This window comes from Gossypium hirsutum, chromosome D10 (assembly GCF_007990345.1).
Source record: "Gossypium hirsutum isolate 1008001.06 chromosome D10, Gossypium_hirsutum_v2.1, whole genome shotgun sequence".
NCBI classification, from domain to species: domain Eukaryota; kingdom Viridiplantae; phylum Streptophyta; class Magnoliopsida; order Malvales; family Malvaceae; genus Gossypium; species Gossypium hirsutum.
In genome coordinates this window covers 61745195-61768805 of record NC_053446.1, presented here as the reverse complement: position 1 = coordinate 61768805, position 23611 = coordinate 61745195, and the positions used below count along the sequence as shown (strand labels likewise).

The 23611-nt window shown below is 30.7% G+C and overlaps 3 protein-coding genes across 3 annotated transcripts; all 3 read right to left on the bottom strand.

Moving 5' to 3' along the window:
- Positions 1 to 220: 220 nt before the first annotated feature.
- Positions 221 to 3341, bottom strand: LOC107930720 (probable serine/threonine-protein kinase PBL7). The gene is made up of 5 exons (XM_016862428.2): positions 3047 to 3341; positions 2112 to 2305; positions 1582 to 1771; positions 1073 to 1464; positions 221 to 956 (listed from the first exon to the last, which is right to left on the bottom strand). The coding sequence occupies exons 1-5, from the start codon at positions 3159 to 3161 to the stop codon at positions 696 to 698; spliced, it is 1152 nt and encodes a 383-aa protein (XP_016717917.2). The 5' UTR covers positions 3162 to 3341; the 3' UTR covers positions 221 to 695.
- Positions 3342 to 7975: 4634 nt separating this feature from the next.
- On the bottom strand, positions 7976 to 11972 carry LOC107930721 (probable adenylate kinase 6, chloroplastic). Its single transcript, XM_016862429.2, has 4 exons — positions 11479 to 11972; positions 10223 to 10363; positions 8533 to 8805; positions 7976 to 8447 (listed from the first exon to the last, which is right to left on the bottom strand). Exons 1-4 carry the CDS (start codon positions 11824 to 11826, stop codon positions 8304 to 8306), a joined length of 906 nt encoding a protein of 301 aa, XP_016717918.1. The 5' UTR covers positions 11827 to 11972; the 3' UTR covers positions 7976 to 8303.
- A 5623-nt stretch (positions 11973 to 17595) lies between these two features.
- LOC107930744 (protein TONNEAU 1b) lies at positions 17596 to 22157 on the bottom strand. Its single transcript, XM_016862464.2, has 8 exons — positions 21901 to 22157; positions 20492 to 20624; positions 20023 to 20111; positions 19778 to 19897; positions 18663 to 18790; positions 18532 to 18557; positions 18294 to 18447; positions 17596 to 17931 (listed from the first exon to the last, which is right to left on the bottom strand). Exons 1-8 carry the CDS (start codon positions 21985 to 21987, stop codon positions 17880 to 17882), a joined length of 789 nt encoding a protein of 262 aa, XP_016717953.1. The 5' UTR covers positions 21988 to 22157; the 3' UTR covers positions 17596 to 17879.
- Between the last annotated feature and the right edge of the window lie 1454 nt (positions 22158 to 23611).

The following is a 23611-nucleotide window of genomic DNA, read 5'->3' as shown; positions in this document are numbered from 1 at the left end:
GGTGTGTCATGTCCCTTTGAGGTAAAAATATCAATTTTTAATAGAAAAAATAGACGAAATTTTTAACAAAAAAACTAATTCGCTCTTTGACTTAACGTCTAAGAACTAATTTGCTTATTTTTTAATAAAAAGGCCAAAATATAATTCGACTCCTAGTGCAAGAGCTCCGTGATACTTTTACCATGAAACGACACAAGAAAAGTAATAAGAAGCACACAAATACCTTAAAACCTATATAGTATGAATTATTAACATATAAAAAATAAAATACAAGAATATGATATGAATAAGCATATCTTTCTCCATGGTAAGGAGAAAGGGGAAGAAAGTACAAAAATGCCTACTGTAAGCAAAAGCTAAATTACTATATAATCTAGCAATGTTCAATATTGACAAGCATAATTGAATGATCTTTAAAGGGACACCAGCTTCTATATTAAAGACATTTTAGATACAAGGCTTTCAAGCTCAAATTTACATTAAAAAAATGAATTTGGACAAAAATGAAGAGAAAAGAGGACATGACAAAAGGGTGTAGGGATACCACTTGCATCGTGATTGCCATCTTGTGGCCGCTCGGCAGTAAATCTCAAACATATAAACCTGTTGGTTCTTGTCTTGAATCTTGACCATCAGTACCCACGGATTCGGTTCTGTCATATAAGTAATGGTTTACTTCTCCCTTTAGCTTGGCATTATTCCCTTCTCATCCTTGGAGTGGAAGAACCCGTGCGGGGTCCTTGAACCGACTGAGTTTCAGGATCATACCTTTGAGAAGCAAGATAGGTGAGGGCAGTGACTACATCCGCTATAAGCGGCCGCATGTTGGGCTGTTCCTGAACACACATGGCAGCTACAGCTAAAGCTTGGTACAAACCCCTCGCTGGATATTGGCCCTGAAGTAATGGGTCGGCCATTTGTGCAAATTTCCTTCTATCTTTAAATAGCGGACGAGCCTGTTAAACAATATATAAATTTTACGAAGAGAATCATCTATTAACATGAGCCACTGCAATATAAAGTGTCTTTGAATTGTTAACAATATATGGTAAACAAGAGATAGGAATCTTACCCAGGCAACCAGATTTTGCTCGCCACCAGCTCTCGAGTTGTCGATAGCTTTTCTTCCAGTAATGATTTCAAGGAAAACAACCCCGAAACTATAAACATCTGATTTCAGTGTAAGCTGTCCAGTCATTGCATATTCAGGAGCACAATATCCATAGGTCCCCATTACTCTAGTCGATACATGAGTCTTATCTCCAACAGGGCCTAATTTAGCCAAGCCAAAATCAGATAGCTTCGGATGGTAGCCTTCACCAAGCAAAATGTTTGAGCATTTTAAATCTCGATATATGACAGGCGGGCTAGCTTTGTCATGCAAATACTCCAAACCTTTTGCAGCACCTGCAGCTATTTTCATTCTAGTATTCCAATCAAGTCGCCTTCTATCAGGAGGTAAATCTGATATAGAAGCAAATAAGAAAAACAATCAACAATACGAATGGAAAATTTAGTATTAATGATGACATTCAATGGTGTGATAGACAAAGATATAAAGATGAGCGTTGCTGTTCGTACCATGTAGATGATCTTCCAAAGATCCTAACGGCATGTATTCATAAACCAAAAGTCTCTGATCTCCATCAGCACAATATCCGATTAAGTTGACAAGATTAGGGTGGTGAAGCAGGCTCAACATCAATACTTCAACAAGGAATTCCCTGTTCCCTTGCAGTCCATTAGGATCGAGCTGCTTGATTGCCACAACCTACGAAAAGCAGGTGACACGGTTAAGGTCCACCGAAATTTTTTTGGACGGTTAAGGAACATAGATTTCCAAAACTATAAGTTCCAACCAATCTAACCAAAACAACCAAAATTAGTAGTTTTATCATCAACTAAAGGCATATAAGATCATTGGATACAATCCGAGCACAAAGTTGATCACCAATATCACAAAAGAGTTAATGAATACATACTAAAAGTCTAACACAATGGTAGTAAAAAACTAAAACAGTAACATAAACGATCCATTTCGAGCACATAAAAGGTGATGCTTTTTCATGTACTTGTACTTGATAAAAATTAAAATCTTACAACACACATACTTGATTAGTGCTCTCTAATCGCCCTTTATACACTCGGCCGAAACCTCCTTCACCCAGAAGGCAATCTGCCCTGAAATTCTTTGTTGCAGCTGCCAATTCACGAAACGTAAAAGTATGCGCCGCAATGTGACCCGACCCTCCATCTTTAGTAGCTTCCTTCTTAGTATTTGGTGCAGAATTCACTTTCAGCTTCTCTACCATGACAAGAAAAAAACAAAAAACTCTATATTAATGCTGCTGAAAACAGCCTTTATTATCCTTATCGTAATAATAAACGATATCAACGAAAACGGCGAAAACACGATTCGAGCTTCTATATATATCCTTTTAACATAGCAAACAAAGAGAACCTGTTTCATTTGTAGCATTCTTTCTTTCCATGTTCTTTCAAGACAATTTTAACCTAAACTACAGTAACATGAAGAACCAAAAACATAGTTTTAACTATTGGATTATAAAATCCTACAAAAGAATTAACAGAACATGTAATAAAAAGTGGTTTCTATAAATGTATCAGATAAATTAAACTGAGAGAAAGTAAATGAAAAAAAAACAAAACAGAAATTAAAATCTACCAGTCCAACATTTTTATGGATCCCAAATTAAAACATTTATATATAATCCAATAAAAATTTCATTTTTATGGGGTGAAAATGTCCAAAATTCTCATAGTTTTCATACCTAAGAACAATTTCAAGCGAACTCAAGTTGCCATTTCCAACAAATAATTCAACCAACATACTTTTTTTTTCAAAATCCTGTCAGATCACACTTAAACATTGAAAACCCAGAAATTTAACAAAAAAAATTCAAACAATTAAACAAATGGGTCAAACCGAAATCAAATTGCAGCCAAAGTAAATGAGAATTCACACAATAATTGTTTTTTAAAGATCAAATCTTTCTTTTTTTGGAGTGGGTTTTTAAAGTAAAACCTGAAGTAGATGGGATCTGATGATCAAAGTTGTTGTTGGTGGTGGTGTTATTGTTGATAGGCAGCTTCTTCTTTTCATCTTGGTTTGAATTTCCACCACAAAGGAACCAACCCATATGAAAACTTTTTATTAGTTGTACTGTCTTCTTCTCTTTCTTACCTCACACAGATAACTAAAAGGAGGAGGAGAGAGACACAGAATATAAAGACAGCAAGGAAAGGAGGTGGAAATCAGACCAAACATGGGGAAAGGGAAACAAATGTCTTTTTTATTTTTTTAAGGATACATTTATCTTGTCCTATTTTTATGTCCTTTTTACTATCCTGCCCTAATGGAGATGTTAACCTTTTAACTTTAAAAAGGGTAAACTGTACATCTAGTCATCCAACTATCCAAAATTTTTACTTTAAACATTTAAAATAAAAAAATTATAATTTAAAAACTCACGATATATAGTTCAATTATTCATCATTTTCGCTAAAATCACAACTCAAGTGGCAATATTGAGAGAACCAACTTTTTCTTTTTTTAACAATAACAAAAAAACATGGTTACATATCCATATGAAAGATGATTGAAGCACTGTAATCAAAGTAAAAATACCCACTGGATTTGGGGTAAGCCCCATCGGAAGAAGTCTTGGAAGAAGTAATGGGCAACAATTGCAAGTCCCAATCTTTTTCTATATTGGGAAACTTATCAGAAAGCTTTCTTTATATTTCAACACTGTCTACAGCTCCAATCAACCACAGTTTCCTTCTATAAACTTCCATTGAACTTGTTAACTTGAGAACCAAAGCAGTAACAGGATCACTTAACACCCCATCCAAAATCAATCCTTTTAAATCTCCAACTTGTAAAACCACTCCTCTTTCGCCTCTAGACTCATATTGTACTTCTCTAAAACAGCTTCCATTTTCTTCAACTTTAACCCCAATATGAATCTGCAGCAGCATTAGAGAGGGAGATGGAGAGGGATGGCGGTGGGGGAGGGAGAGGGCGAGAGCGACGGGGTGGTAGGGGTGATGGGGGATTTTTTTTATTTAATATTAGCATAAATATTATATTTCTTAAATAATTATGTATTTTTATATATTCATTTGAAATCGTTTGTAAGTTAGAGTTAAATATTTAAAATTATGACTAAATTAATATAACAAGTAAAAGTTGAGGGTTCAACTTGTTATTATACTGATTTTTTAACTGTCGCATTAGCTTGTTATTTGTGATTTTAGCGAATAACAAAAATTATCAAACTATGTAACTAGAGTGCTTAAATTGTAAACTTTTTATTTTCAGTCCCTAAAATAATTTTTTTTGATAATTTGGTGACTATTTATGTAATTTACCAAACTTTAAAATTCAGTTAAAATGTGAAAATTTTAAAATATAGTCCCTGTACTTTTATTTCAAGTCATCTATTTTCTAGATTTTACGAATCGGGTTCAATTGTTAATATTGTTAAATTTTAATTGTTAAATTTAAATTAATTATAATATAATTTTTTAACTTATATTATTACTAAGCAAGTATTTTTTTAATTTTAAAAATACACTTATTTTCTATAATTTCGAGAATGCCTATTTGTCCTCTAAGAAAAATGGATTAAAACCATTGAGATCTATTTATTAAGAAAATTTTAAATAAAAAACAATTATATCTTTATTATTATTTATATATGTATTTTTATTTGTTGATTTTTTTCCTTATTATTAATTATAAAATAATAAAAATTTGATTACATATTGAAATACTTTAAAATTGAATATATTTACTTATTTCGTAAAAAAAATATTCGACTTGTTTAATATATGATTATATTTAAAAAATTAACTTATAATTTAATAATAATTAACTATTTTATAAATTTTTTTATTTTATATTTAAATTAATTAAATATAAAAATTGAAGGTAATAAAAATAAATAAAATAATAATTAATTAATATGGGTACAATTGGTTTATTTAAAATTCATTTAATAAATAAACGTTGTCAATCTTACAAAAAAAAAGTGAATATTTTATAAAATATTTTACAGGAAGGTTTTGAATATTTTTGACCTAATTTGGTCATTGTGTAAAAAGTTGTGTAAAGACAAAAAAAAAAAAAAAAAAAACAGTGGGAATGCAAGTTGGCCTTCTATATTTTGCATATCTAAGAGCTGGTCTTTGTCTCCTACCCTTACCTAAAAGGTATTTTATTATAATGGTATTTTAAGAAAATTATAAATAATATTATTATTTAATACATTAAAATAATAGTTAAATTTACCAAATATTACATTTAAAGTTAAAAGCTAATGAGAGTTGTTATACAAATAATACAGAGCACACTACGTAAACCGAGCTCGCTCGACATGTGTGCTCGCCACTTGTCCTAGTTGGCGAGGCTGGCTAGCTCCCCAGTAACTTCCAAGGGGGATAACGTGTCACTATACATGTAACCTAATTACCTTTAACATGTCACATTAATGGATCGTATCTTATATATATATGTCGATGAATCACTCTGGGGAAGAGATAGTAAAACAAACACTTAATAAAAGTCTATTTTATTAAAATAATAGATGAACAAAAAGTTAAAAAGGAAATGTTATTATTGATACATGTGAATACCCCTTTTAACAAATAGTAATAATTTCAATTACAGGGAAGAAACAGGGGCACCATGATTCATGAATGTGAGAGTCTCCATTAGAGTTATGAAGAAGACATATAAAGCAGAGTAGCTTCCTTACCAGTCAACATTATGATCCTTGCTATTAGCCTTATGTAAATGCTAAAATTAGGGTGCCTCAAAAATGGTTAAATAAGGGTCTAATTTTTACAAAAATACTTAAATAAAGTTTAGTTTAATTTGTTGAAAAAATTAGGTAAATACTGACGTTTTTAGAATAAGATAATATTTGAAAAGAAAAGAACATAATTTAAAACCTGATATACAAAATTTGAGAAGTCTTTATTTGAGCACTTTTAAAAAAATTTGGCCATTATTTGAGTATTTTTGAAAAGGTTAAATCCTTATCCGACCATTTTGACCTTTATTTGAGCATTTTTATGAAGGTTAGGCATTTGTATGTCCATTTTAAAAGGTTTAATCCATATGTGAGTACTGTTTTTCATTTACCGGTCTTCATATCTATACTATAATTAACTTCCGGACTTAAGTCTTATTTGATGACTCATTTAAAAAAATAAATCAAATAGAACCATTATTTTCGGTTATTTAATTCTTTTAAGCTCATTTGATAATCTATAATAAAAATAAAAAAAATTAATTAAAATGTGTGAAAAATGATAAACAGATTAATGTAAAATTTTCTCAATTATTTTTATTTTATTTATTTTAATATTATATTTTAAATAATTTACCTTTAAAATTTTGAAATTTACATTTATAAAACAATAATCATATTTCGTACTTAACTTTTTTTTCCAAAAAAATTATCAAAACATATTTTATAACTTAATTATTCATTACTTAACCTGCTTGATAAAGTATTGAAAAAATTCAATCAATGAAAAATTAATATTTTTAGCAATTTAATTTTTTAAACATATTTGATAACCCACAATAAAAATTACTAGATAGAAATTTTGAATTTTTTTTAAATAAAGAAGTGTAGAAAATGATAAGTAGATAGGGACCTGCTTATCAATTAATAAAGAATAAATTCATTTTTTTTATTTTACTTAATTTAAGATTATATTATCATATATCAAACAATCTAATTATACTTTTTTATTTAACTTCAAATAACTTACCAAACATATTTTATACCTTAAATTTAGTATTTATTTTTTAAATACTTAACCTTTCAATTTATCAAATATAACTTTTCAATTTATCAAACAACAACCTTCATTTTATGGTACAAAATTAAGGGACAGTTCTTCATTGCTTAAAAAAAACACTTCTAACTCCAGAAGCACTTTTGAAACAAAATTAAGTCACACCAACCCAATTAAAAAAATTATTAAAAAATAAATATAAAAATTATTGTACCATCTAAATTTTTTTATTCAAAAACCATTAATATTCTTAATTAAACTACCCATCTGTTTGAAAATTAAACTATCAAATACTATTAACATAACTTTTGTCTTCTTTTACAACAACCATTATTTCTGAAAAAACAAAAATTACATATGAAATTATATTTTATTAGAAAACGTAAAATTATAAATCAAATCTGAAGTGCCGCCATTTGGTCTTTTTCAAAAAAATTCCATATTAATTTTAATTTTCCAGTTTTCAACTATTTTTTTTTTCTATTAGGCTGACATAGAATCTTAACTAAGCTTGGAAAACCCGAATCGACTCTAAGAAAGCAATGAAAAGCAACTCCATGTTGCTTCAAATATCAGTGTCCCACAGGACCCCAAGTATGATTCTTCAAAGAAATGAAAGAACACATGGCTATATACTCGAATCACTTGGGAATGAAATTCTGTCATTTCTCCCCCTATGACTGATAGTTTTAGTTCTAACCGATTTTTTTGCCGATTTAATTTATATTTGATTTTATACCACCGATTGAACTAGTCAAATCACCGGTTCCTAATTTAATCAGCCAGTCCAGTTCGTCCCCAAATTCAAGTAATAAAGCTGACACCGACTAGCTGTGGACTCTTACAGCCATTGTTCTACAGAAGACCTTACTTCATCTTCTTTAAGAATAGTAGAAAATTACTTCATTGATCAAGAAACTTTTAAGCGTATATTAGCATATCCTAAAAGCCTGTTCATGGACCTCCATTGCAGCTGAATAACACTCGATATACCCACATATTAGCAACATGCTCACGCATATATATGTGTGTGTGTGTGTGTGTGTGTGTGTTCAAACCACAGCTTATCAAGTCATAGTTTTATAATTCAACCCACAATGATAAAATCCCCTTTTATACGCTCGACATACCACAAATATACAGCAAAATGATAATGGCACTGGAATTAAGCAGATATACATATACATGTTTCAAAGCAAACCATTATAGTTAGCTTAAAGAACACAATGCCCCCGCATCTCCCAAACAATAACTTACCTAATTTACGTATTCTCTGCAATACAAGTACAAAACTACCTCGTTTTGTAGTTTAGGGCTTTAGACATGTCTAGCTTTATTTGCATATGCAATGTTTCTCTCTTCTTTTCGGGTTCTTTTATGAAATAAATATGCATGCACGTGTTGTGCATGCAAAGAATGACCGAATTTACCAGCAATTACTTCAGATGATCCAACGATGCAAGACATTACGCAGCTGCGGACTGTTTGTCCTCGCGATCTTCAAGATTCAAAGCACAGAGCAGCTTTGGCCATGATTCTGGGATTCCTCCCGGAAGATCAAATTCTAACAACTTCCCGCGACTGCGGTAGAAATCCTCTACAGGTCGAGTCTGTATGAAGATAAAATTTGTAATCCTGTTGATAGGTAACTAAATTCTAGGAATGCAATTTAAAAAATACAGGAATGGGAATTACCATCGCCTGGTATATACGGAGCCGTTGCTTAACAACTTCTTCAGTATCATCTGGTCGAGTAATAAGCTTAGATGCACATTGAGGAGGGGGAGGAAGTGGAGCCATGTACATTCCAGGCCTCCCGTTCTCTGCCTTGATATCGATACAAGCCACATTATAGTTTCCTCCACACTCACTACAAATCCTTCTTCCAAGACATTTTGCAAGCAATGCTTCTTCTCGAAGCTTCAGGTTAATCACTAAGTCAATGTCTGTCACCCCTTCTAATATTTCCTAGGAAATAAACATGATAAAATAGTAGACTGAAGGGTTAGGGATTTACTAGTAATTGGTCAAAATGGCATGGAGCTATTTTACATGATAAACAGAATAGTGCAACCATTATGCTTCCTGACAATATACCAAAAAGGGGGGGGGGAGGAGGAGGCTAGAACACCAAAACAGCATGAAAGTACAAAATGAGCATCTTTTCATTGAAAAGTAAAATGTATCTAACATGCAGCTGGCACGGATTCAGTGGCAACTGCCACTACCGTTCTCTTTTGTTTTTATTTATAAAAGGTAGTTGAAAAATCCTTCATATTATAAGTGAATTGCCTGCTGTGAAACTGAAAACAACTCTGATGCAATTTCATATTAAAAAAAATAAGCTTTCAATTTGATGAAAAAAAATAGTTAAAATATGTTCTTAGTTCCTGTACTTTGAAAAAATTAGAGATTTAGTCCCTATACTTAAAATGTTAAAAATTAAATCCTACTCTATTACTAAAATTCTCAGTCCAACCATTAAAATCGTAAGTATTTTCTGTCAAAATTGTCAACTTTGAATTTTGATTAGGCTGTCATCATATGATTGACAGAAAATAAACATAATAAGTTCACAAATTTTAACAAAAACTACCAACAACAATGATTATCGGACTAAGATTTTTAAATAGAAAATGTAAAAAGATTTGAGTTTTTAACTTTTAAAGTAAAGGGACTAAATCTCAAATTGTATACAAGTACAGAGACTAAAAACATATTTTAACCAATAAAATTTCTTAACAAGGTAGCAACTTAGACCATATGAAATCAGCATATTTTTCTTAAGTTGTATTCTGATAAAATGCTATTTTCAGAGTGTATACACACACACACACACACACAAAAAAAAAAGAATAAAATGCTTGACCATCCAACTTACAGTCATCAGGGGCAAATCTATTAATCATTGAGAACATAGGTAGAAGTTGCATAGGTGTAACCTGGCAATTCTGGACATGATAGATTCCATAACACGAAAAAGTCAACAAAAACACGGTACGGAACATGGCATGGAAAAGAAACACAAAGAAACATGAAAACACAAAAATGTCAATCTATATAACAAAAATTATTAGCCTGTCAAAAACTAATAAGAAAAATACCTTGAACATACACGAATTGCCAGGCCTCATGTGAGTAAATTACTAAGAAGCTAACAAAAGCTTTTAGAACCAAAAACAATGACTGGAATTTATACATGCTTCTAGCAAAAGATTCAGTAATAGATATGCAAAGGGATCAATTTAGTACCCAAAGGGTATATTTTCCTACCAGTTCTTTTACCACTGCCTTTACTACCATTAGTATTTCCCAGTAAGTGAAGTCAAATTAACCTTTAGCTGAAAGTAAAATATTACAGAAAATTATCAAATGAAGAACTTACTGCCTGTCTTACTGTCCGAGGAAAACCATCAAGAATGAACCCTGATTCACCCTTAGCTTCTCCTGCTTCAAGACGTTTGGAAAGTAAATCTATTATAATTTCATCTGAAACTAATTTTCCCTGGGTAACAATCTCCTTGAGCTGCCAAGCGTAATAGTATAAAAAAAAGTAAATTTGAGTAATAAAAAAACAAAAGGCAAAAGGAAACAACAATGATGTTTCAACTCCAATTTCTTTCCTCAAACCACAAAAATATCATGACTTTTAAATTCCAATAAAAACACAAACCAATTAAAGCTAAAATCAAACAAAAAAATTACATGTCCTAACTCGTAACATTCTAAAGCATTTCCTTTATGAATTTATCATGAATCCATTTGCTTATTAATTTTACTAATTGCTTTTGGTCTCAATCTAGAACTGAGTAATTTACTTCTTCTGTATCTGATATTGGTGCAAACAAGCAAAATTGATAACAATGTTTGTGAAAAACCATCTAAAATGCTGACAAAACACATGTTCTTAATGGTTAGTTCAATTTAAAGGTTTGTATTGTCAGGTTTCACGAGTCCACATCAGCATTTAAATGGGTTTCCATTAATAATGATATTAAATTTACTTGTTTTCTTTTTGCAGCTGTCAAACTCTATGGAGTAAATTACTTGTTTCTAAAAGTACTACAAAATTGGTAACAATGGTAATGAGGAACAGTCTAAAATGCTGATTTGAACTTCAGGAATCCGACAGAAGATATGTTCTTAATAGTTCTATTGTATTGTTAGATTTTCCCAAAGTCCACATCAGCATCTAGATTGCTACAATTGTACTTATTTTTTTGTTTGCAGCCATCAAACTCCATGGACTAGATTACTTAATTCTAAAGGTACTACCTATATACTTTAACATAAAAATAAAAATTAATATGCATTAAAACAAAATACAAAATTGTTCATCAAGCGGACCTGATTAAGTTAAAATGTAACATATACTGGAGTATACTGATCCAAATAAGAAATTTATGCATTCACTTATTTACAAATCAAAACTTTTAGCTTCGATCGTTCAAAAACATTACCCCACTTAACATAATAAAAGAATTACAAGAAAACTGAACCTTCAATTCTCTAAAACAGCAGTGGATCAAACTATTTAAACTCATCGGTCAAATATATTCTCTATTCAACATGCATTCATTAAATTTCAACTTTTTGTAAAAAGGAAATCGAATGACGAAAACCTAACAGAATAGATTAGACCTGAGAAGAAAGGGGACCAGAGGAAGCGAGCTCATCTCGGACAAGATCACCGGTGGAGATGTGAGGAACACCGAGAAGATTCGACAACCGTGAAGCGTAGGTCCCTTTGCCAACACCAGGACAACCTAAAAATACCCACTGGACATTTCTACCCTTCGATTCTCTCTTCAAAGTCCCTAAAACGGCTGGTTTATTACGGTTGTTGAGGTCATTTTGGGGATAGAAAGTCGAAGAAGAAGAAGAAAAAGGAGAGAGAGATCGAATTAAGTAAGCGAATGTTGGGGCGGTGGTGGCGTTCGCTGTTGTCGCAGCCGTAGCAGCTCTGGAGCAACGGCTAACAACCGCCATGGGAGAAAAGGGGAAGGGAGAGTGTTTGGCTGTGGGGAAAAAAATTGAAAATAAAAACACTGGAAACAAGAAGAAAAAGAAAAGCTATTTTAGTTTTGTTTCCTTCAACTGAGGAAACGTGGAGAACGTGAAAGAGTTTGACGTTTTATAATTTGCCGCGAGGGTTATTTATTTATTTATATTTTTCTGTTTTAATTAATTTAAAATAAAAATATACTAATTTCGTATTTAAATTTGTTAAGAATATTTTATAAAAAAAACAAATAAATTATGTCCTACACGTAAAAGAAAATTTTACATTTTCATTTTAGACACTTAAAATAAAATAAAAAGTTTGTAATTTAAGCACTCATTACATAATTCGGTCATGTTAGTCATTCTTGTTAAAATCACATACAACAAGATGATGTGGCAATTAAAAAATTGGTATAATTATAAATTTAGCCCTAAACTTTTATATTGATTTAATAATTTATAAAATTTAAAATATATATATAAATTTAAATTTTCAATAATACTTTTTTAAAAAATATTTATGTATTTTTATATATTTCTTTGAACTTTTTAGAATTAGGATCAAATTGAGAATAATTGTAAATTTTGAGTGTTATTTTTTTAAATTATGACTAAATCGATATAATAAATAAAAATTGAGGACTAAATTTGTTATTATACCAATTTTTTAACTATCATGTTTGTGATTTTAACGAGAGTGGCCAAAATGACCGAACTATGTAACTTGGGTGCTTAAATTGAGAATATTTTATAGGTGGGTAACTATCTGTGTAGTTTATCCTATAGTATAAATATTATTATTTATCAATGAAAAAAAACTTTACAAGCGGGTTTAGGAACCCATCATGTGTCTTTTTCTGTATATAATAATATATAGTAACATCTTAAATCCACTTGTAGGGACGAATTTAAAGGAAGCAAGCAAGGGCCAAAATGGAAAATTTGTTATATAGACTCTTAAAAATGTTTAAATTATAAATTAATATATGATTAAATTATAATTTGGTCTCCAAAATTGAAAAAGTTCTGTTAAGTCTCTTCATAAAATAATGAAATAATAAATAAATACATGGTAAAATTATATTTTGACTTCTTAAAATTTATAATTCAATTTTGACCTCCCTAAAAAGATTTCAGGATTTACCTTGCCCACTTGTGGAATTTTATTATTAGACAAGTCAAATGTAGGATAATTATAATTTTATTAATAATAGTATTGATATTTTTTATAATTATTTTTTTGAACAATCTTATTATAGGTTGTAACTATATTTGCTCTTTTTGACACAGTGGCTAGAATTATCCATAGCCCCTCTCCAACCCATAAATAGGGGGATAATGTGCTTCAGCGTACTCAAACCCACATCCTCCTATATTAACAACAATGCTTATGTCAATCAAACTAAGACTCAATCAACTTTTTATATCTAATTTTAAACTCGGGCAAATTATATTAAACATTAAATAAATAATAAAGTTATTTATATTAATATATATGTTTTTTTTAAATATAATTAAATTAAATTAAAATATTTTTATTAGTTAGTAAACTTCTAACCAAAATTCAATCCGCCCCAGCCCCCTTAAAATCCATTTAAGCCCCTTTAAAATTTGTAAAAATTTAAATTAGTAAATGTAAAATTACACATTACCCCTTAAAATGATAAAAATTTGATTTAATCCTTTAAAAGTTATAAAGATATAGATATTAAAATGGTGAAATTACATTTTTATTATCGTAAAAACATACAATTTAATTTCGGCCCTCCCTAAAAAAATATCCTGACTTCACCCCGCCAACAATTTAAAAGAATTTGGATTTTGTTGATTGAGTAAATAGTAAAATAAATAAAGTCTTCTTCACAATTAGCTTTAATAAGTAAAATGCAAATCCAAATTTATTGATTAGTTTATATTGAGATTTAGTGTTTGATAATAATTGCCTAACTTCTTAGCAATTACCAACAAAATATGGGGTTTTGTGTTGGCTATTTCTTTAATATACTTTCTTGACAATTTGGCTTTTAATCCAAAGAAAGAAACAAAAGTTGGTATGAGGGTTCCTCTTGAAAAAGTAGAGATTTTGAAAAATGGTAATTTAGTCCTTTTTGTCTCTAATCTATTTTAGAAGAATGATTGTGTGTATGTGATTGTACAATTATTGAAATTTGTTAAGCTACAAAATATCTCACCAATTATTTATTCCATTAGGAAAATTGTTTCGTTTTACGTATATTTTATCTAAAATTAAGAGTACGTCGTTTATAAAGAAAACTCAAACATATTATTAAGATTACTATTAGTTGTCATTCACATATCCTGTAATTCAGTCACGTCAAATCATATTATCGATCTAACAAAAGAGACAATTTTTTCTGGCTTCATTTCTCCTCTCCAACAACTTTATCTCTTTAAACTTTCTTAGCGACTATCTCCTTTTTTCGCGTTTTTTCATACTTAGGGTGAATATCTATCTCCTTTCTTCCATATTTAGTCCTCAATAATTAGTGCGGTAAGTATACACAAACATGTGTCACTCCAACTCAAACATTTTTGACAAACAGAGATAAACAAGCATAAGATCCATAAGCTCAAACGTAGTCTCAAACAACTCGAGACCAATTACAAGCCGATATACGACGGTCATTCCCTCAACTATAGCAGTAGCCAACCATCACTTTCACTCATATTACACAAACTACATGTAGTACCTCCACTCAGGTGCTACACTCAACACCCAAATCACCCGCAATAATATTTGTTGTTTGTTTAAAAACAATGGTATTTTAGATTTTTTGCATCTAGATTTGTGTTTGGTTGACTTCTGACACTAACTCAATTAAAAGCTTTACATATAAATTTTTTTTTGTTATTTTTATTTTATAAAAATGTAATGATATTTTTACATTAATCTTAAATTTTTAAGTTCGTGTCAAGAGTTAAAAGTTATGTTAACTCCGTGAAATTATTTAAAATAAAATATAAATTTTTAAAATTATAATTAAATAAAAAAATATCAGAGAAATAGTAAAAATTCAATATATTGAGATGTAATAGTTGCCTAACTTCTTAGCATTTTGACTATTTTTGTCTTAATATTCTTTCTTGACAAATTTGGTTCTCAAACCAAAGAACCAAACAAAAATTGCAGTATCACACACTTCCACTTGAAAAAGAAAAGTTACTGCAAAAGGGAAATCTATTTTTTAAAGTTTTGGATGTTAATTATTGAAATTAAACGTGAATTTCGGTTTAATATGTAATTTTATATATTAAATTTTAATTTAATTTAATTTTCATAAATTATTAATACAATATATAATAATATATATTGTATATATAAAATATTTTCAAATAAAATATATACTAAACGTATATATTATTACAACAATCATATACATATACATATATAATATGTAACTGAAGTGGTTTTATGTAAATAGGCATAACTATTTATAAACCCGTTGTGACCTTTGAAAACAGGTATATATATATATACAACAAAATGAGAATTTCAACATAGAATTGAGTTCTAAGAATTTCTTGTATGTTTTTGGATTTCATTCAGGTTTACGAGTTGTTCTGTTCGAGTAAATGTATTGTATCTTGAGAATAGTAGTTCTTGATCATTTACCACACGAAGAGGAAATAACTGTTTTTAAGATAGTTTTTTAAAAACACTTTGCCTTTACAAAATATCAATTTCAGATTCAACCAAAATCTCTTACGCAACAATAACATTATTTTATGTTTATATATTACATATACAAATAATTATGTATATTCATCGTACATAAAAAAATTTTAAAACAACTTTAACCTTTATTTAAAGGTTGAATCCGATTGGACTGTAATTTAATCGTGTGATCATTGAACACCACATGCCTTTATAGATTAGCTTATTGCCCTTCCTTCTCTTTCAAGTAAAAACAAAAGAATATGCTAACTAAGATCCTCTTCCCAACAGAAATGAACTATATTCAAATGATTCCTTTTATCTGAGTACAAAAACATTATAAAAATAAATCGATTGAGTCTTAGCTCGATTGATATGGGTATTATTGTTAATGCAGGAGGACGTGAATTTGAGTGCGTTGAAATGTATTATCCTTCAATTTATAGGTTGAAGAGAGGCCATAATTCTAAGTATTGTCTTTAAAAAAGTAGATATGATGGGAAACCTCAATCAAATTATTAACATTTCTTTTTCTATATTTTCTGTTAAAATTTATTAATTTGACATGTTAATTAAATTATCTTGACATAATTGATAATAAATAAATAAATAAAATTTTAACATAAGTTATCAACAACGAAGATTTAAGTAGATATTTTAGTTAAAAAAGTAAAAGGTTTGAATTTTTAATTTTTAAAGTATAAAGACAAATAAAATATTTTAACCTAATTACCACGAGTCTTTGTACTCTTCATAAATTTAAAATTTAGTCCCTTTACTTTTTAAATTTCAAATTTTAAGTTCAACTATTAGCATTGATAAAATTATTATGTTAAATTCAAATCCATTATAATAATTTTTTAGTTACATAACTATTAAGTGAATACTTATTTTTATTTCCAAAAAATTGAAATGTAAAGAGGCTAAATTCTTAAAAATAAAAGTACAAAAATTAAATCCTAAATTTATGAAAATACAAAGAATTATAACATATTTCACTTAAAAAAATTACAAAACTTAAAATTCAAAATACATGTTTCAGATGATTCAAGGGTTCTTTGGATGGGCGGTGCGGTACGGTGCGTTTATTTGCGATTAGTGTAAAAATAACGACGACGTTAAGATTAAATACTATAATTTGAGATAAAAAAAAAAGTATCACACTAAAGATAAACACCTGTCTAAAAGAACCCTTAATTTCCTTTGCTGGTTAAATTTTTCAAAATGATTTTAACTTATGCCCGGGTTCAATTTTTGAATGGGTTTAATCTATGTTACTCCAAACCTTGAAGTACTCTTATCCAACACTCGTATGTATATTAGACAAGAGTGTCTCTATTAGGATTATGATCCTATGAACACATTGAATTTTCTTTTTTTTTTTCAAAATTGAAAATAAAATATCGGCCCCATACCCATATAGAGGAACTCATAGGCCAAGTCAAGTCGAGCTTAAACATGAAATTAACATACTTTATACTTGCTCAAGCTCGACTAGACTCAAAATATTAAATCTACAATTTTGCCCAAAACTAACTATATCTATAAAAGACTAACCCAAACCCATTTTAGTTCCGTCCATATTATTTTTTAAAATTTTTAAAAATTTTATTTATACTATTTTATTTTAATATTTAATAATTTTATATATTTCTTTTTATTTATTAAAAGTTTTTATATAGTCATCATAATATTATTTTAATTTTTATATTAGAGTAATATTATATATTTAGTATAAGTTTATTTTTTTAGTGTGTTCTAAATTATATAATATATAAAAATAACATAATATAAAGTCTTAGAAATTTAAAAACAGGTCAGGCCTGGATCAAGCATTGAATGTTCAAGCCCAAACCCGGTCCCATATTTTAAACAGACCTAATTTTTTCCCAAGCCTATTTTTCAGGTCTAATATTTTTGTCCAAACCCTCCCAAATTTTAAGTGAACCTTCGGGCCTGGGCAGATAACCTGGCCCACGAACAGGTATGCCTGTATCCATCGTTCGTTCTTCGAGCAAGACTTTTCAGTTTTGGTAACTTGCAAGTTACAACAATATCTGCTTGTTTTTAGGAAAAACTAAACATCAACAATCATAAGACTTTTCAGCTTGCTTGCAAAACATAGTTTGATCTAAATCCCCATACAAAACCTCACATACAATGAAAGGTCTACCAAAAACAAATAAGTGAAAGAGAGGAAAGAAAGCTTAAAAGTGAGGACCTAAATCACATCACAATTATATATAGATTAAAACTTACATGATAACTTCACTCTGCCCGTTTTTTGTGGTTAAGAAAAACTCGGATCGGTGAAACCTTGACACTAAACTAGGCTTGCCGGATTGCAATAGATGTCGTTCAGCTACATATGATCAACCTTGTCGTCATCCCCGCTGACTGAATCCCCAGCATGCCTGTAACCAAATTGATTAAGTAGATACGGCTTTAGATATTTCATGTATACGATCGTATACTTCTATGGTTACGTGACTAAGGTGACTTGTTTTATACAATTTAAAATAACCTTATTCGTTACAACAACCTAATTTGAAATTTATCCAACACTCAGTAACTCTGTGAGATGCATGCATCTTACTAGCAAATGAAAGGCGAAGCATTTGCCTTCATGCCAAATATCAGAACAATATCGACTAATGGAAGTTTCACCTAAAACGTGTCACGGAGATATATAAAATTCCATAAAATCCAAATTAATTCCTAGTGAACATTGAATAAGTATGCAGAGTTTTATTTTAAGCAGGGTTGAGAAACAGACCGCCAAGAAGAAGTTAGATTCCTGGCCTTTCTGTCCAACTGAAGATTTTCGAGGGCAGCTGAAGCTCGAATCACGTCTTCTGGGAGGTCATCATCATATCTCCAACTATACTCTTCTTTCCTGTAACCAGACATGGAGGAGCCTGCTCTCCTATCTATTTGCCGAAGTTATCAGATGATGGAAACAACAATCAAGAAGATATGCAATTGTTAAAATAATATATAAGATAATCACTTACCAGACGACTGCGAGGCAGGGACCGGCCTGTCATAAAAATATGCTAAAACTAGTCAGCTTTTAGGAGTATTGCAAAGCAAAATGGTAAACAATAAAGATGAAGAAGCGGGGGATAAGGCATTAGTCCAGCACCTTCCCAATGGAGGCAAGCCCCCAGCAACAGTAGATGATGAGGGTCTTCTTGTGTTACGAGACTCTGAACTAGACGAGGACTCAATTTCTTGTGATCTCCTTCCACTTCCTCTTGCTTGGGTTAAGTTCTGACAAAATGTAATTGGTAGCCATGAGCATATTTTCCACGCGTATAAATTATTATAAACATTTAAAAAAGAAAAGATGTCATCATGATGTGGAATAACATTGGAGATATCTAACTTAACAAACACAAACCAAAACAATTGATGGTAAGAGTCGAAACTCAACTTCTGAACATGTCAAACATCCTGGTAAAGCAGAAACTAAATGCTTACATTACAAGAAAATGAATAGTTCTTAACAAAGCTTCGTATTCACAACCTTGAAAAGAAACCCTCAAAACCCAAGTGCTAGGATAATCCTGATTGATATTGATCTTGGCTTCACACATCCAAGTCCTCCTGTTGTTAAAGGGTATAAAGACCCTTACTGTACTCATCACACTCAAACTACTGTCAATATATTTTTCTTGTTAGATTACGCATCAAAGATCATGTTCTATGCCAAAGATATATAGCAACACAGAACCATAGGTTTCACTATTTTCCTTTAACATTGATGCATTCTACAAACTTGATTTACAATGATTTTTTCATCTTGCCCCATTCCAAACAAAAGACAGGTTTGCTAATTTCTTTTTCCTTTTAATTGAGAACCATTACAGAAAAAACACCCAAAATCTGTTTCTGCACCCAATTTACAGTATAACCCACATCCTTCTCCACACGGAATTTGACACCCATCCCTTTAGCTCATTCCAGGATATTCAGACAAAGACTCATCTTATCACATCGGGTATCTTAAAACGATGTCAAACCAGAGAAGAAGCAAGGTGATATGACAAGAATCAAACAACGGCAAGCTAAAGCTTAGCCAAAAAGAATTATCATCATTCCCAATGCGTTAAATAAGATTCCAAATAACACTTATCACAGCTAAAAAGCACACAAAAAGGGCATATGAATTTCAGACAGAAAGACTAAAATGACTCAAACTTCACAAGTCAAAAGACCTCCAGTAGTATGAAATATATCCATCAGCGATAAACTAACCTCAAACTTCAAGAAGCAATCAAGAACATCCATAAGGACAGGATTATCTCCATTTCTGTTAAGGTCATAACCATTTTTGACGCTAAAGTCTTTCAACTCAGCTTTCCAGGAGTCTTTTTGCTACATTTAAAAGAAGAACAATATCCGTACGATTAGCATGTAAGCTTCAAAGAAATAAAACCAATAAAATGATCAACTATAAAGCAATGATCAGGACCATGATATATTGAAAATTACTTGATTACCAAATTGCATTCTGGCTGGTACACTTTTAGAGTGTGGTTTAGTTGCGCCCAGTCTAAGTACTCACACACTAGTGCAGTTAACAATCTTCCTGCATTTGGAAATTCAAGGTACACATTATTAAGGAGATCACAAAATGCAGATTTAAGAAGATTTTGGAGAGATGACAAAGCAACATGAGCATGAGTTCACAATTTACAAATGGAATAGTTAAAGACTATACTCGAGGTACACTGATGACATATCAAATTGGATATAGACTTTAAAGTTACTGATGCAACCAAAAAAGTTAACAACCAAATAAAGGGAAGGGAGGACTCCTAGTCATGTAGTAAGGAAGAAAAAAAGAATAAATAATAGATGCTAGCTTAATCTCTCTCTTTTTTTAAATAAAAGAGGGCCAGCAGAAAAAGCATGTTGTTCAATAACTTCATGTAATGATATATAGCGAGGCTAAAAGTAAATACTGACCAGAAGGAGAAGCATGAAGTCGTTTAGCGCGATCATTGCAACTTCCCAATAATGCAGGAGGTAAACTCTCCTCTTTTTCAATTACTCGATCTTCCTCTTCTATTGCCTCAAAGACACTTGCCCTTAGTTCAGCCTAGGAGTGACATAAATGGGAAAAGAAAAAGTTATTCGAGTGCCTGATCATTGGAAACGGATACCAAGTACATTAACATTACAAGACAGAGAAAAGAAAAGAAGAAACAGAAAACCATAAGGAAAAACAGCTTTATTAATCTGCACACTTCACAAGCAACAATCATTCAAGATAATAACACCATCAATATACTTCAGCTCATATAGGTCTTACCACTATCACATTCAGGACACGTTAATGCCTTCGTTAGATTTGCACTTCTTATGCCCCTTGCCTCCCATCCAAAACACCCCTTCCCCCAGGACCAAATTAAAAAAACAAAATCCCCAGTCTCCATACATATTTTCCCCCATGTCTAGAAGACCTAAACAGAGGCAGACAAGGAAAATTATTTTCAGGCACTCCTGTTCAAATCCGAGAATGAATTCAACACGCATTATTAACTAGGCTCAACAATTTTGCAAAATCAGGGTATGGAAACAGCTCACTTACAAACTTCTAAGTTCTGAAACAAATGTGTATAATTGGTAGTAGATACTAATCTAGCATTCTGCCCCTATTCAATCACTCAAAATGAACCATACCCTATTCCTTGGCAAGTAAATGGTGCACAAATCCCAAATTTAGCTTCCCCTCCAAAAACTCCACTACTTTTCTAGGATCCAACAAATTCCCAGCCAAAATGCTGGCCGCAAATTAAGAAGTTCTTTCTCTAGCTTCTAATGCAAAGAAATTATCCATAATTCTCCTGAAATTAAAGGGCATACTAATGAAACTTAACTAAATCCCTTGAAAAAAGCCACTGAAAATTAAAACTTTCCAGCTTACAATTCAAAAAAATTAACAGCAAACCAGCTTCTCAAACAAGACCAGTGAGAAATATTTAAACTTTCCAGTATACCAAAATGCCACCTAAATACTTTCTTCAACATTTCTAATTATCTAATTTCACCCCAAAAAATTCACACCTAAATGTTTCCAGAACATGAAATTTTAACCTTTGGGTCCCAAATTTACACCAAAAGATCTACAAACACAATTTTACCCCATTCAATTATTCGTAAAAGTAAAAAATTTGAAACAAAATATTCAAAAACAAATCCTAGGTTTCTACCATTAACACGAGATCCAACGCCAAAAGAGGATCTTTTTACTCAATTTTAACTTAACAAAGCCCAAGTCATCAGCAGAGTTTCTTTTTTCATCATCTATTCTCGAGAACCAAACATGAAATTCCGAGAAAAAAAGCGCTAAAATAGAAAAAATTATTTCTTACCCGGATCTTAGCTAGAACCCCTTTCTTCTCTAGGGTTCGAGTAACCAGGGTTTTCAAATCCATCATCTCTCTCGTGTAATCATCCATGGTTTTGTTTGTTTCCCTAGAAAATTAAGGGGAAAAAAACCTCCCAACTTTTTTAGTTATTCTTAAATGGTGCTGCTAGAGATGGGAGCAACACAAATTAATAAAAACAAACAAACAAAAAACCAAAACAAATTCTGGTGAATGTGGGATCCAGTGGACGGTAAGGTGTGATCTTGGCCGTTCATTTTTTTGATCTAGTCCTCTAATAGATGATTCACACTTACTAGGGCCGTTAAAATCCAATTTTAAAAAGAAATGTTTGAAATTTGATATAAAAATCTATTTATCCTATAGTTTGCAATATATTCACTACCTTTTATATATATATATACACTTAAAAGGCACAATCAAATGCATATGGTTAGAGTCGGGCCGAGAACTGATTGATATATCAATTCGAATAAAAAGTTAAATCAATTTTGAATTAATTTTTGAGTGAATTGCTCAAATCTAACCAGGTCGAGAATTGATTGCTATATCAATTCGAATTATAAGTTAAATCGATTTTGAATTGATTTTTGAGTGAATTACTTAAATTGGATTAAAAAGTAGATTGAATTTTTTTTATTTTTTTATGAATTTTTAATCATTTATTTAATTAAAATTACAATAGCCAGTTAAATCGATTGAAACAAAAATTGGTGATATGACTGGTTCACTGGCCCACTTTGAAAAAAGTATAATACCCTAGAGATTTATTTATGGCTTAACTCTATTACAAGCCCTTGAACTTTTAAAAAAATCAATTAAGTCCCTTCTAACTTTTCCAATTGAGCTCGTGAACTAACAAGACTAGCCAAATAAGCCCTTTGATTGATGTTAACCATTAGTATTTAACGGCAACACTGACGTGGTCGTTAACAGACGCCATGTTAGCAAAAATAAAAATTTCAAAAAAATAAAAAGGAAGTTTAAAATAAGTACACAATGAATCTGGACAAATGGTTGTCGAATGGTTGTCGAGGTTTATTTGAATCTAGACATCCATTTGTCTAGATACATTCCGAAATTATAAAAATAAATTTAAAAAGACATTAAAACTATGAAAAATTTAAAATTTATAAAAAAATATTAAAATTTAATTAAAAATCACAAAATTTTACATGTAACACCCATCACCCGTCTTGACATACAATTTGAACGGGAGGTGCTATCGAAATACTTTTGTGACAAAAATGCTCATGTTATTTAAGAAATTAAACTTTAAATAATTTTTATAAAATCATAGAAATTAGATAAATTCAATTGTATAACCTTAAAATCATGATAAATCTAATTAGAATTGATTTGTAAGAGTTCGGAGGCATCCAGGACCATATGCGAGCCTTAGAGGACTTAAAATCACCAAAACAGTGTAATGGGCAAACTAAGGGAAAATTATAAGTACATCTAGAGATATACAAGTGCTTCTAAGGGGAGATGCATCCATACAAGTCTCGGTTACAGTAGGAGTTCGAAGGTGTCTGGGATCATATACAAGCCTTGGAGGGCTCAAAATCACCAAAACAGTGTACACCTTTAAGTGATAGAAGAAATGAGATTTAGGTATTGAATGATGAGAACCATTAGACCGAACTATAAAAGATTGGGTTCGGAAGTTGGTTGTATGTAAGGAATGATGTTT

Bases quoted from the DNA above. Each gene is read 5' to 3' on its own strand.
- LOC107930720 (XM_016862428.2), bottom strand. From the start codon at position 3,161: ATGGGTTGGTTCCTTTGTGGTGGAAATTCAAACCAAGATGAAAAGAAG. The intron at 1,772-2,111 runs GTATGTGTGTTG...TGCTTTTCGTAG, and splicing joins GATTAGAGAGCACTAATCAA to GTTGTGGCAATCAAGCAGCT. The intron at 1,465-1,581 runs GTACGAACAGCA...CTTCTATATCAG, and splicing joins TTTGGAAGATCATCTACATG to ATTTACCTCCTGATAGAAGG.
- LOC107930721 (XM_016862429.2), bottom strand. From the start codon at position 11,826: ATGGCGGTTGTTAGCCGTTGCTCCAGAGCTGCTACGGCTGCGACAACA. The intron at 10,364-11,478 runs GTCTAATCTATT...TACGCTTGGCAG, and splicing joins CTGGTCCCCTTTCTTCTCAG to CTCAAGGAGATTGTTACCCA. The intron at 8,806-10,222 runs GTAAGTTCTTCA...TTTATTTCCTAG, and splicing joins CTCGGACAGTAAGACAGGCA to GAAATATTAGAAGGGGTGAC.
- LOC107930744 (XM_016862464.2), bottom strand. From the start codon at position 21,987: ATGGATGATTACACGAGAGAGATGATGGATTTGAAAACCCTGGTTACT. The intron at 18,448-18,531 runs GTAAGTGATTAT...TTCGGCAAATAG, and splicing joins CCCTGCCTCGCAGTCGTCTG to ATAGGAGAGCAGGCTCCTCC. The intron at 17,932-18,293 runs GTCTGTTTCTCA...ATTTGGTTACAG, and splicing joins AATCTAACTTCTTCTTGGCG to GCATGCTGGGGATTCAGTCA.